The sequence below is a fragment of the Melanaphis sacchari genome, unplaced genomic scaffold (genome assembly GCF_002803265.2).
Source record: "Melanaphis sacchari strain LSU unplaced genomic scaffold, SCAv2.0 Contig178_pilon_pilon, whole genome shotgun sequence".
NCBI lineage: Eukaryota > Metazoa > Arthropoda > Insecta > Hemiptera > Aphididae > Melanaphis > Melanaphis sacchari.
In genome coordinates, this window is record NW_020270843.1 from 495,074 (window position 1) to 508,268 (window position 13,195).

General features: G+C 26.5%; 2 protein-coding genes across 3 annotated transcripts in view; both read right to left on the reverse strand.

Moving 5' to 3' along the window:
* LOC112592540 (protein numb-like) overlaps nt 1-2,210 on the reverse strand; it is a 37,138-nt gene extending 34,928 nt beyond the window's left edge. Inside the window, exon 1 of one of the 2 annotated variants that reach the window (XM_025336629.1) lies at nt 1,732-2,210. The gene's annotated coding sequence lies outside the window, so the exon portion shown is untranslated. Of the gene's footprint in view, nt 1-1,715 lie in introns of both variants that reach the window. The other variant, XM_025336630.1, reaches the window with a different exon arrangement.
* A 7,483-nt stretch (nt 2,211-9,693) lies between these two features.
* On the reverse strand, nt 9,694-11,458 carry LOC112592538 (ketosamine-3-kinase-like). The gene is made up of 6 exons (XM_025336625.1): nt 10,990-11,458; nt 10,601-10,903; nt 10,457-10,534; nt 10,257-10,389; nt 9,874-10,048; nt 9,694-9,792 (listed from the first exon to the last, which is right to left on the reverse strand). Exons 1-6 carry the CDS (start codon nt 11,131-11,133, stop codon nt 9,723-9,725), a joined length of 903 nt encoding a protein of 300 aa, XP_025192410.1. The 5' UTR covers nt 11,134-11,458; the 3' UTR covers nt 9,694-9,722.
* Nucleotides 11,459-13,195: the final 1,737 nt, after the last annotated feature.

A 13,195-nucleotide genomic window follows, 5' to 3' on the forward strand; every position in this document is an offset into this window, starting at 1 on the left:
AAAACAAAATATCTAATAAAATAAGGTTATTAAATAAGTCAATTATTAAATCGTATTTATTAGTAATTAATTTACAAGTTATATTGACAATTAGTTCATCGTCGTCTTTAGTATTTTTATGTTGTGTTTATTTAAATATATTATCATCAACTTAAACTGTTGTTTCAATGTAATTTTGTACATAAAATTGGTTAATTTATGTCATATTAAAAAAAAATAAAAACTGTGGCCAAATTACTGTTACAACATGCATATTATACTTAATAAACAAATCATATTATAAATTATGAAATTGTTCAATGGTCGTTTATTTCAGTGTGAGTGGATGATCCGGTTTTTAAAAATAAAAAATATATTACATGCGCATAAGACCTATTACTAATAGCTAAAATTATTAAAACAGATGACTATCATTAGGTAATCGTTTGTATATTTTATAACTATTAATCTAATATTAAAAAATGTATTTTCCTCATAACTCTGATACCGTTTATGGGTACCAGCATAATATACTTAAAATTAATAAATACATTTCGGCTTTCAATATTTGTTCAAAAAAAAACTTTTTTTATTAAAATTACGATTCATAATTTATTTATTTCAATATATAGATATATTTTGTATTAGTATCATAACATTCATAACTAATTGTCTATTGTATACATACATATAAGTATAATAACAAAAAAATAAAATCTAACTAAAAAAAAATAAGATTTAATTCTTTATTTAAATCACATTAGAACAATATGTTGTAATTATTCCTGTACCAGGTATTGATACCTTTTTCTATATGCGTTCTACACATAAATTATTTTATAATGTATTTGTCATGACAATTTGGAAACGTTCTATTTAATTGTATTCTATATAATATAAGTATGAAAAAATGAATAACAATTTTCCCTTTTCAAAACTTTCTAGACTCTGTTCATCGTTCACGTTATTCATCTAAATTTTAAATAATTTCTAAAGACACCCTATAAGCAATTCATTTTGGATTTTCAAATAATTAGATTGTTAAAAATTACTAACCATGAATTGTCATTATTAATTATTCGTAACCGAAACAACAATCAATTTGTTAACACAATTAGTACTTAGAACTTAATACTTACAATGAAAAGATTACCTAACTTATTCTTTTATTGAATTACACAATTACACTTTAGTGTATTGAAAAGTCTATTAAAAATGTCACTTTAACTCTAACCTATATACCTATTGAAATATTATTAGAACAGGCCTTTAATAATAAATTTGCTCATAATGTTTTTACACGTTGGGGTCAAGTACTTTAAGATTACTTCCATTTTATTATAGCATGATATAAACCTTAAACCTTTTTATAGACGATCAATGCATCAAAGGTATATGGTATAGTAAAAAGCCAAAATTAAAAAGAACCAAAATTCTAATTTTATTTAGCAGGTGGTAAATTATTTACTCGAATAAACAGCCAGAATTATAACTTTCTCAGAGTATATGTATCCGTGTACATATATACAGAATGTATAGTTTTTCGGGAACGTAATTTTTAGTGTTCTTAATAACGCGATCAAGTCGAAGAACGACCGTTTAAATTATTTGGCCGTTTTCGACACACGATAGGTACAGGGCGTGTAACATCACCACGTTAAGTTCAAAGCTCGTCAATATTGTATACAAATTATGAATATTATCTATAATTGTGCAGTATATAATAACTCACGGACCAGGCAGTCGACTTACACGAATTTCCGGCGGTGTGATGTGTTTGTCCACGGGCGATTTGTTGGATTCGCACAATCTCGCTTTTCGGCGAGTTTTTCATTTTCTCACTTGGATATGAAATCGACTATTTTATATGACTGAATGCATTATATACTGATATCGGATGTTAATAAATACTGCGGGATATATATATATATAGTAATATTGTATAGTATTATACTATTCTTTTAGTTTGAGTGTGTTTCGTAAAAACGAATCATAAAATATCAAAATGATAAGCTACAACCGGCCGCGGACGAAAAATGTGTTATTACATATTATTCAGACGAAACGAAATTGGAACACTCGCTTTCGGGCATTACCGTCGGTGCTACCCGCAAATAATATTATATTAAATATAAACAATATACAACATGTACTAAAAACCTATAACGATATCGCACGACTTGAGACTGTAGTGACTTTGCGAGCCACCGAGTACGCGAGCTCGTGTTCTACTAATTGAGAGTACGCGGCGTTATCGTAACTTCACCGCCGTCGCCGCCGCCGCCACCACCTACTATTATAATACTATGTACTATACCGACGCCGCCACTCCCTACCCGTCACGCTGTAGCGGCCTACGGTGGCTCACGCCAAAGTCTCCTGCCGCCGCCGCCGCCGTCGCCCAGTCGCTCGATCGCTCTCTCGCGGTCGTGGCCAACGTGCGTGGCGCGCGTATGTACGGACGGCGACGAGCGCGAAACTTGGGCCATACCGGCGCAGACGCCGCGACCTTGGGCGGACTGGCCACAGCTATGCGCGCAGGCAAAGGCACAGCCGCCGCCGCTGGGACGCTCGATATTTGAACAGTGCGCCTCAAAGTTACGGTGGACAAGGCGGCGCCTCCAGTTGGTGCAGCGCGCTTGACAGAGCGTCGTCGATGTCGTCATTCGCGGCACAGGAATGGAAACATTGACCAAACGATATGCCGACGTCTATTACCGAATCATCACCAACATCAAACACATTACTACACATATGTCATTTAACTAATTTTATGTAGAAACTGCAGATGACAATAATTATTATTAGAGCGAAAAATTATGTATAAATATATTGTGTTCAAAAGAAAAACAACATTCGTATAAATAGAATTATACTTCTATTTTTACTATACTAACATAATATCACGGGCTTGAAAGTTATAATAGGGATAACATTGACACCAATCAAAATCAAAAAAAGTGATTATTTAAACGACTTTGCATTCTATGATTTGTAAAAAGTGTTTATGTCCATAAGAGATAGAGTAGATGGTATCTATATACGAAAAATAGAATGATTTCCTAAGAAAAATAAGAACGCGAACGCTAATGTTGGAGTAAAGATCAGGTGCATTTGAGGAGAAAAGTCATAAAGTTCACGACTCACGTTAACATGTTGTAATAACGTAGGTACATCGTATAATACGAAGGAGTAATAATTATGTCTATAGGGATTTATCTGAAAAATTTGGGTTGCAGTACAAGACATTAAGAAAAGAACTTATTTTGGACACTCTCGAGCTTTAAATTATTCTAAGCCAAATAATAATTCCATACTACCATTCCATATTCTAGTATAGACCGAACAACGCAAAATTTACAGTACCCGGAAACAACTATAGTAGAGGTACCTATAGGCTATAGCTATAGTTATTGAACTGTTAAATACGAGTATTATGCTTTAAAAATCCAAAATGTTTAAAGCTTTACCAATGGTAATATTTTTATCATGAAAGGCGGTAATAATTTCATCATACGCGCCTTATTATTTTCACATGTATGTGAAAATTTTTTAATTCGATAAATGAACAATGACCGATAAAAAGCCTAATGAACTAATCTTAATAAAATAAATCCAAAACAATCTCAGGTATGGAAATTGGAAATTATCAATTTTTTCAGAAAAAGCTTTTAAACTTCAGTTATATTATAGATCAGCGGTTCCCAACCTTTTTGAGACTATTACCCAAAAGTCAGGTTAGATATTCACAAATACCCCCGACCAAAAAAAAAAAAGTTGAGTAAAAAAAAAACAAAATATATATTATGATGATAATTATAATTTATTTAATTTTTGCAAACAAAGAAAATAAGAGTTCTCAAAACTATTAACACTATTAACAAAAATATTATATTATTACAATTTCATTTATAGTCATAATACACATGAGTAAATGAATAATAAGTACTTAAAATACAAATAAATAGTTTAACTTTTACCCTCCAAAAAATCGTGTTTTTACCCACTAGGGGGTAATTACCCCCAGGTTGGGAACCGCTGTTATAGATGAAATAATATGTTTTTTATATTTTAAACATCATATTATTTTAATAGATTTATATAAATAATTTAAAACTAAACAAGAATAACATATTATACTACTGATTACACCAGTCATATATTACCCATATAATAAAATAAATAACACTTTCGACAATCGAAATAATTATTAGATACTATCGTTTTACCTCCAATATACCGACGTACCGTACATATATAAATTGACATTTGGGAAAATCACTTTAAAAATTTAGGAAATTTTCGAGACCTTCAAAATGTTATGTATCTATATGTTTAATTAAAAAGATAAATGTAAAATCAATTTATAATAACCATTACGGCGTTACATAAATACTAAGTACCCAAGACCCAACTACCCAAGTAGGTATATAATATTTATAAAAAAACAAACAATGTAAACTGAATAATAAACATTTAAAAATATTTTTTTAATTTTGAAACATTGTTTTCATCAATTATAAATTATTAAATATCATACTATAATATTATTTATTATTTTATTAGCGTAACGAATAATAATATTTCTAAGAACTACCTACGGTCTATAGAGTATGGATAATCTATTAGAAAATTAAAAAATAAATTTAATAATAGCTTATTAGTGTTAAACGGTTACTGAAAAAATGATTATTATAATTTATAATACATGCACGATAGACTTATAGATAATCTATTATATTCTTATTGGCCTACAATCTTCATGATACGAAATATCTAAAATAGAATAAATATCTATTTTTAGTCTTTATATTCATAAAATATCTTTAATCTTTAATTATTGTACCTTATTAGTTATTAGTATTAGTGGTAGCTCGTAATGTTAAAAATAGATAGTCCACAAAATAATAATTAACAAACATTGACTATGATGTAACATGTTTTTACTGTTTTGAATGAATATATCTTAATATTATGTAAATCATTTAAAATAACTTAATTATAATTTAAATTAAAATGTTTAGTTAATTAGTTTTGTATGTAAAGTCGAGTCCTAATCATACATATTTTATATAGGTGTGTTGTCACAGTATTGTGCACTGATTGGTGTGTGCATATTATATAACTCTTTTTAATTTAGGGGCAATAATTATTATGTTTACGACATAATAATAGGTAGTTCTAAAATATTTTTGAATAATTTTTTTTTTTAATAATAACGCCCAATATTCATAATAAAAAATTTGTAACGATTAGATAATAGATTTTAAAAACAATAAAAAATATTATTCTGATAAAATGACATGTGGTGCGCTTGTACCTGCGCATCATTGCAATAACGCACGAGTCGCCACAGATTAGTACTTACTCTATTGACAAAAATATTTTGCTATGTTGATACCTATAGGTAGTAATGGTAGTATAGATACACTATTTATATGTATGCAATAAAGAAAACTTTAATAACACTTATCTACTTAACACTATCCCATATTGATATTAATGACATTAATTTATCATATAACTAGGTACCTATTTTTTAAATAAATATTAGTAAATATAATACTGTAATAATTATTTTTTATTATACTCATAATAAAAAAGTAGTTTTATAGCAAACAGAAATTATCAATATTATGTGTACACATTTACCTAGAGTCAGAATATTCTTAAAACAAATCTAGGAGTCTTCGGTGGTTTCACTTCTTAAAACATTTCTATGTTACTCGTATATAGGTAAGATTGGTACGAATAAATAATAAATATACGACCCGATTTAATATACCTACTAATTTTAAATCCTAGATAATGAATCTTATTGAGTAGATGCACGTGGAAATTCCGTGTAAAACAATAATAAATAAATAATACTTTAAGTTTTAAACGTTGTTCATAATATGGATATATATTAAATAATAAGATTAATGAGAAGTAAGTATTATTATGTTTTCGTTAAACTATTTATTTTTTTTTTAGTACCTTCCTACCAATTTATCAATATCATCTTAAAAAGTCACAAGTGTTTTTTGATTAATATTTCGGTCTGTAAAGAAATACTAAACACCTGATTTGAAACATTCATTTGTTTTAATTATCCTGTGTATATTAAATTATACTAAGACACTGCATAATAATTATAAAAAACATACAATTATGTAAATTATAACTTAATATGAATGCCGGTACGGTGGCACTGCATACTAATGGTGAGTGAGCCTACTACTTCTGGGGTTTTGTACTTTTACGATTAAAGTTTCCATTTATTTGATTCGTATTAATAGCACTTTTAACTTTTCGTTTGAAATCTCAACTTTAAAGGGAAGAGACAACTGCTACATCTCAAATCAAATACCTACTTGGAAATTAGACAAACGATTTACTTGAATCCTTGCCTTAAATTAAAACCTAAAATACTCAATAATCACAATCAACTGTGGTGTTCTATATTTAGATCTAAACTATCAATCACACGAAATTTACACAATACAAATCTTTACTGAGACCCATTTAGCTTTACAGTATGCAAATCTAAGGATATGCTAAATTAGTTAAACTCACATAATTCAAGTTTTCCAGCCCATCTCGTATTTCCTTTAATCATAACCTCAACTCCCCAGTCCCGATAACAATGACTTATTTACATAAAGATTTAAATATGTATACTGTAATATTATTCATCAGCTATTTTTTTTTTATTCATAGCCGATATCTACTACAATAGGTCCAGGTCTCATTCACAACGTGAACACTAGCCAAACCCTCTGGTCTTTTATCTATCTTCACTCACTCGTTCTGGTAACCTTCTAAGTCGCCTCAAAAGATGTTGATACCGTAACCTCTTACATTAACTTTTAAAATATATGATTAAATAAACGGAATTTGTATTAAAGGGTTCAATCAATGGATGGCTTCTATAGCCATGTATTTTTTCTCTAGGTATTTGTTATTATGATTTATGATATATTATACTATCCTATATTTACTTATTGTGTGTTTGAAATATGGATCGTAAGTTTTTCTAATAAAATAAAAATATATTTGCCCACATAATAAGCTACATTTTAACTTATAATCTACCTCTTCGCGTACTATTAAAACGATAATGTTCGTAAAAATAAACATGTTGAACTCACTCTGCAGAAATTATAGTAAATTTGTGTAAAGAAGCTTTATAAAAACCAGTGAATAATAATATGTGATATTACGAACTTTGATTTATGATGATTGATGACAAACCAAACTTTCAAAAATTGTGCTAACGCAATTTATATTTATTTCAGATAATTGAGTATATTTACAACAATTGCAAATTGATGAGTTGCCACTCTATTGCTGTATAGTTATACTTATCATTTACCACATAGGCTGGATAGCCTAGGTATATAGTATTCGATACATAAATATGTTGATATCTTAGATCTTTTGACGTTTGCTAATTGAAAATTGAATCTATATATAATATATATAGTATCTCATTTCTATAGATATTTTCTTCTTTGGTGTATAATTTTAAAAATGAAACAAAAACAAAATAGGAAGTCTCTAATCTGCTGACTGCTGTATAGTAGATTTTGAGAGTAGATACCTCATCGTTAACTTTCTAGGTCACTGTAATGGATATAGATATTAAATTTGAATTTAATAATGAAACATTATTGTATACGAAATTACGAAAAATAATTGAGTTCGGAGGTGTGTCCGCTCTAATTTTAAAGATATTTCATAGTATTCTAATAAGGTAGGATATTACTTTGTAATTTATTTTTTTATTTATATATTATGGTATAATAATTATTTGTTTTCGTATTTTATTCGTATTTTCTTAATTCATATTTTTGAAATTAAAAATGAAAATGAAAATAATAAAATGTACACATTTTGAACTAGAAATTAAGATAAATTTATTTGCGATTATTAATTTTAATTACCTTATAAATTCTTCAAAGTTTCTGATTTAGTGTTCCAAGGGCTTTAAAAATTCAATTGTGGCAGCATTTATTTAGTCTTCTCTTAAATTACGAAAAAAAAAATATTGTTTATTTATGTATTTTATTAGTAGTATAACAATATCAATGATATTATTTTGATTTTCTTGCATAAGTTAAAGCTAGTTAAAATTTCGTCGAAAACAGATTATTTGTAAATATTAAATTTCAATGTTATGAAAAAATAAAAATTTGCTAATTTTGTGATTAAAAAAAAAACATTTCATAAAAATATTACTTAAAAAAAAAAAAAAATTGCAAATTTAAAAAAAGTAAGTTGTATTACGTTTATGCATGCACTTACCGAGAGTTAAAAGTTTGAAATTTGTGATTCACTTTTGTGAAACTATCCATCAATCTATAAATTATTATTTTTAAATATGGTATGCTTCAATGCTAAATTATTAAAAATATTAACACTAACAAATTTAGCATCATACCTACATACTAAAAATATATGTTTAAATTAATTTATAACAATATATTAGATTATAAATCATTAATTAGCAGTATATTACAACTTATAAAAATAGCTTACAAATTGCATTATTAAATGTGATACAAGTAAATAAAATACCAAATAATAAAAATATAAAAAAAATTCATTTGGTACAGTCAGAAATTTCAATTAAATATAATTTTCAATGCTATTGACTAACATTTACAAATTATTAACACTCCCAATAATCGCTGAAAATTGAATCAGTATGTTTAAAAATAATTTACATGTTCTAAATAATAAGTAATCTGATAAAATATTTAAAAGTATTAAACAAAGGATGATTACATTTTTTATTTTAACCATGATAATTGGAATTTTTAAATATCTTCAGACTAGATTATAAACAAATTTATAAATTTGAATTTTTGGTGATACAAACTTCTGTTTTTTCAAAAAAAAAGAAAACTCTCTTTTTTTCTGTAAGGTATTTAATGAATAATTGATTTGAAAATTTTGATGGATCTTATTCAAAATTCAAATGAGTAGTTTCATAGTTTCAGATATTAAAATATTTATAAAAATATATATTCTTATTTTAAAATCAGAATTATCTCCACAGGACATTCCTTAAGTAGTACAAAAAATGTCAATGATTTGAAAACACAAATAGTCTTTACATATACTTAAAAATTCAAAAAAATTTAATTTTGAATGATTGCATCATTAAAGAAAAAAGGTGGGGAGTAAAGATATTTTGTATATGACTTATATTGATAGATATTTTAAAATATATGATAAAACTATATTTATTATAACTCATGATGTCACTTTATTAAAAATATTAATATAACATGATGAATAGGTTATAGCTAAATATTGCCTTTATATTATTGTATCAATATTCAATAACCTCAGCTAAAGTGTTTTATTGTAATATTGAGTTTAAAAGTAATAATAGATCATTAGTTTAAGAAAATTATTCTGATTTCTGAGCTCAACTTGTTTTAAATAACTCTTATTGCTGACCTTTTTTCAAAATTATTTGATAATGGCCTGTGGTTTTTTTTTCTTATACATTAATATAATACCAATAATAAAATTAAAATAATAATCTTAAATAACAATAATAACATTAAAAATATTTAACACATTATTTTTTTCTTAAAAATGTTATAAAATACAAGGAAATAGAATATGCTTTCTAAAATATTTTCATATGTAATGTGTTTTAATTTATTTAATTATTATTAATTGATTATTGTTTTATAAAAAAATATATTTCACAAGACTTTATAAAAATATCAAACTATTAATAACTAATAAAAATTAAGTAATGATTCAAAAGTGTCTATTGTTAAGTCAACATAACTTCCTCCAAAATGATTCCTAAACAAAAATAATAAATTATAGAAAAATATTGATTTATTCATAACATTTAATAATTAATAATATATTATATATTCATACCAATGATTTAAATAATGGAACAAATGATATAATAACTTTCTATTTTCAAACCCATTAGATTTTGGTATTTTTTTAAAATATGCTGTATAAAAATCTTCAGAAATACCTCCAAATAATGAAATAGAAGCAATATCATATTCATGATGCCCATAAAATGTAGCAGGATCAAAAATAACTATAAACATTCATCATATTAGTAATGTAGTGTGTAGACATTCATTAAATTAGTAGGTAGGTACTACATTCCATTCCACAAGAAAAGATTTATGCATACACGTATTGATGGAAGTGACAAGTCTAAGAATGTATGTGGTAGAAACTTGATAATCTTCTCTTATGAGCCAGAGTATAGGTATATGGTTACCGATTATTAAATTTTTAACCTGGTTTTGAATTTGATTGAGCAGTATTTCCTGGCCATAAGTCCCCGTGAAGTAATGAAGGCTTAATTTCTATTCCTTCAAAGAATTTGGGAATTCTATGTTTCAGTTGAGGCCAATAATTTTCAATGACTTTCTATTTAAAAGAATATAAGTTAGTACTATTAATTTAAAATAATATGTTTATAATTCTTAAAAGTTACTTTTTTTTTTAAATTGTTTCCTGACTTTGATTGTAGCAACTGTAATTGATAATTTAAACGATTTTCCGTGTAGAATGTCTGAAAAGTATGTCTACATAGTATTAAACACATTTATAAACAAAATAAAAATATTAATTTTTATACAATCCAATCATCAGTCCATGTATTATTTTGAGGTAAAAATCCACAACACGTTTCAACATGAAAGCCAAATTTGTTTATATGTGGTTGACCCTCTTTTAAATTAAACAAATGCATTTCTGCTAATTGACTGCCTAATTCTGATGTACATTTCATATTTAAAGAACTCATTTTCCAATAGTCCATAACAATAAAATGTTGACCACTATTTGTACAGCCAGTGGCAATAGGATAAGGAGCTGAAATAGTATTTGTACTACATATTGCTTTAAGGCCTTCTAATTCACCATTGAACATCTTATCTGACTGTAATTAATAATATATTTATTAGAAATAGAAGGAAAAAAAGTTTTTCAAAGTATAAATTAAAAATAGATACTAAAAAAATATACCCCTGGTTTTGAATTATCTTTCACAAATAATAATTTATTATCTTCTGTTTGATAAACTGAACTATTATTAATGCAGCCTTCATTTATACGTATATCCAACTTTTTTATGCTGGTGTTAAAAATATTTTCTAATGCATTTTCCATTTTAATATATTTAAATTTTGTTAGAAATCAGTAAATAGATAAATAAAAATGATAAAGTCACAGATTAAAGTTGAAACCGAACAACAGAATATATTATATACTATATAGACACTATAGACACGAGACCATAAACAAAATAATATATTTCTTTATAAGTCCACCCGACCACGCTCGAGACTGAGTCTCGTCACTCTCGTCTGAAGCTCTCAAGTAACTGATAGAATTTTGATAAAAGATAAAAATAATCTTATCGTGATTATTCTTATTTTTTCAACATGATTTTTAACAGTTAACACTTAACACGAATAATATCAATATGTCATCTCATAGACTTAGAAAGTTTATATAATATATATACATTTATTAATCAATAATCATGAACACTTGGTTTTTAATGTCGATGTGTTTGATGTTAATTCAGTCATTCCGTGCTATAGGCCTGAACGAGTTACGACTATACGTAAGTTGATAGGTATATATCATGTACTCCGTGGTCGCTAACTCCCAACCATAGCATATTTTAACACATAAAGTAGGTGGCACAAGTGTCACCTAGAGATTAATGAATGTGCCTCGTACTTCATGTCACAAGTAGAAAACATAAAAGATACCCGACATGGGTGGTTATGATAAGTTTTACTATTAAATGGTAAGAGCAAAAAATAAAAAAGATTATCAACTGCCCCCTTGCCCCCCTTATATAAAAATCATAGCTATGCGAGGTAAGTGTTTGAACTAGTTCTTATGACTTATAGAGATTGTGATAGTGCAACTTAGTAAAGAATTCTTAAAATATGCTCTGCTCCCAACTATAGTATTTTTCACGATGTAGGGATTGTGGAGTTAGGTACTGTGGTAGGTACCTACTCTAACTAAATAGATCTATTTAAGTCATAGTATAGACTATAACGTAGACCACGAACTAAAATACATTTCTATTTTACTAACATTTTTAACAAACACACACACATATATAAATGGGAACTTACTATAATATAGTTTTCCTTTTACAAGGGAATTGTCATTTGTTACAAGTTATAATAGATTAAAAAATTAGATTTATCGTGAGGAATGTGATCTTAAATACATACATCTATAAGGCTAAAGTCAATAAACATAAACATGTAACTAATAATTATAAAATAAAATAGATAAATGTCGGACTTCACCTTTAGATCGTATAATACAATGTGATAGATGATAGTATATTAGTATATACCTAATCTAAGACCTCACCATTTCAATCAGTTACCTTGATATTACATTTTTTTTTTTTTTTAAATCCATATATTCCTCACATTGCTTAGAATCTAAATTTTATTTTCTCTAATTTTTGTTTTTACAACTTAGGCTTAAGGCTTAGACCAATTTATTTATACTTGTATAATAATATTGCTACTGCAGCCTGACCAATGACCGTGCTACAATTATTGATCTTTTTGTACCTACATAGATTTTACTAATAAATCTTATATCTAATAATTTTATAAATTTTAAGTTGAGCGATGAATATATGTGTTGATTTCAAATATGATTTTTGTGTCAGTTGTCAACTTATAAAATAATAAAAATACATTGATTTTCAACATCAAGTGTGTTTCTGATAAAAAATTGATTTTTATATTGAAGGTACTTATCGGTTATCACAGATATCTTTGTTTATGTAATATAAAAAATGTAAAATAAAATAAAAATTATTAAAAAATGTACAAAAACTTTAAAAAACTAGGAATAAAATTAAAAATTTTACTTGTAAAACTTAATGAATTATACATTTAACAAACTACACTGTACTACACTACAAAAAGTATTAACAATATATTAATTAATTTATTACCAAACAGTTATTTAGTTGAAATCATGTGGTGTCAAAAGCACGATAATCCATTTATAGGCATTTTAAATTGTATAGCTAAACATTTTTCTTCTAGAGTAAATTATTAATTTTTAATATTAATTTTATAATAGTTTTAATAATATTGAATCCATTTTTTAAATTACACCATGTAAAGAAAAGTAGTCGTGATAACCGATAGTACTAAACTTAATTTAAATTCCTAGT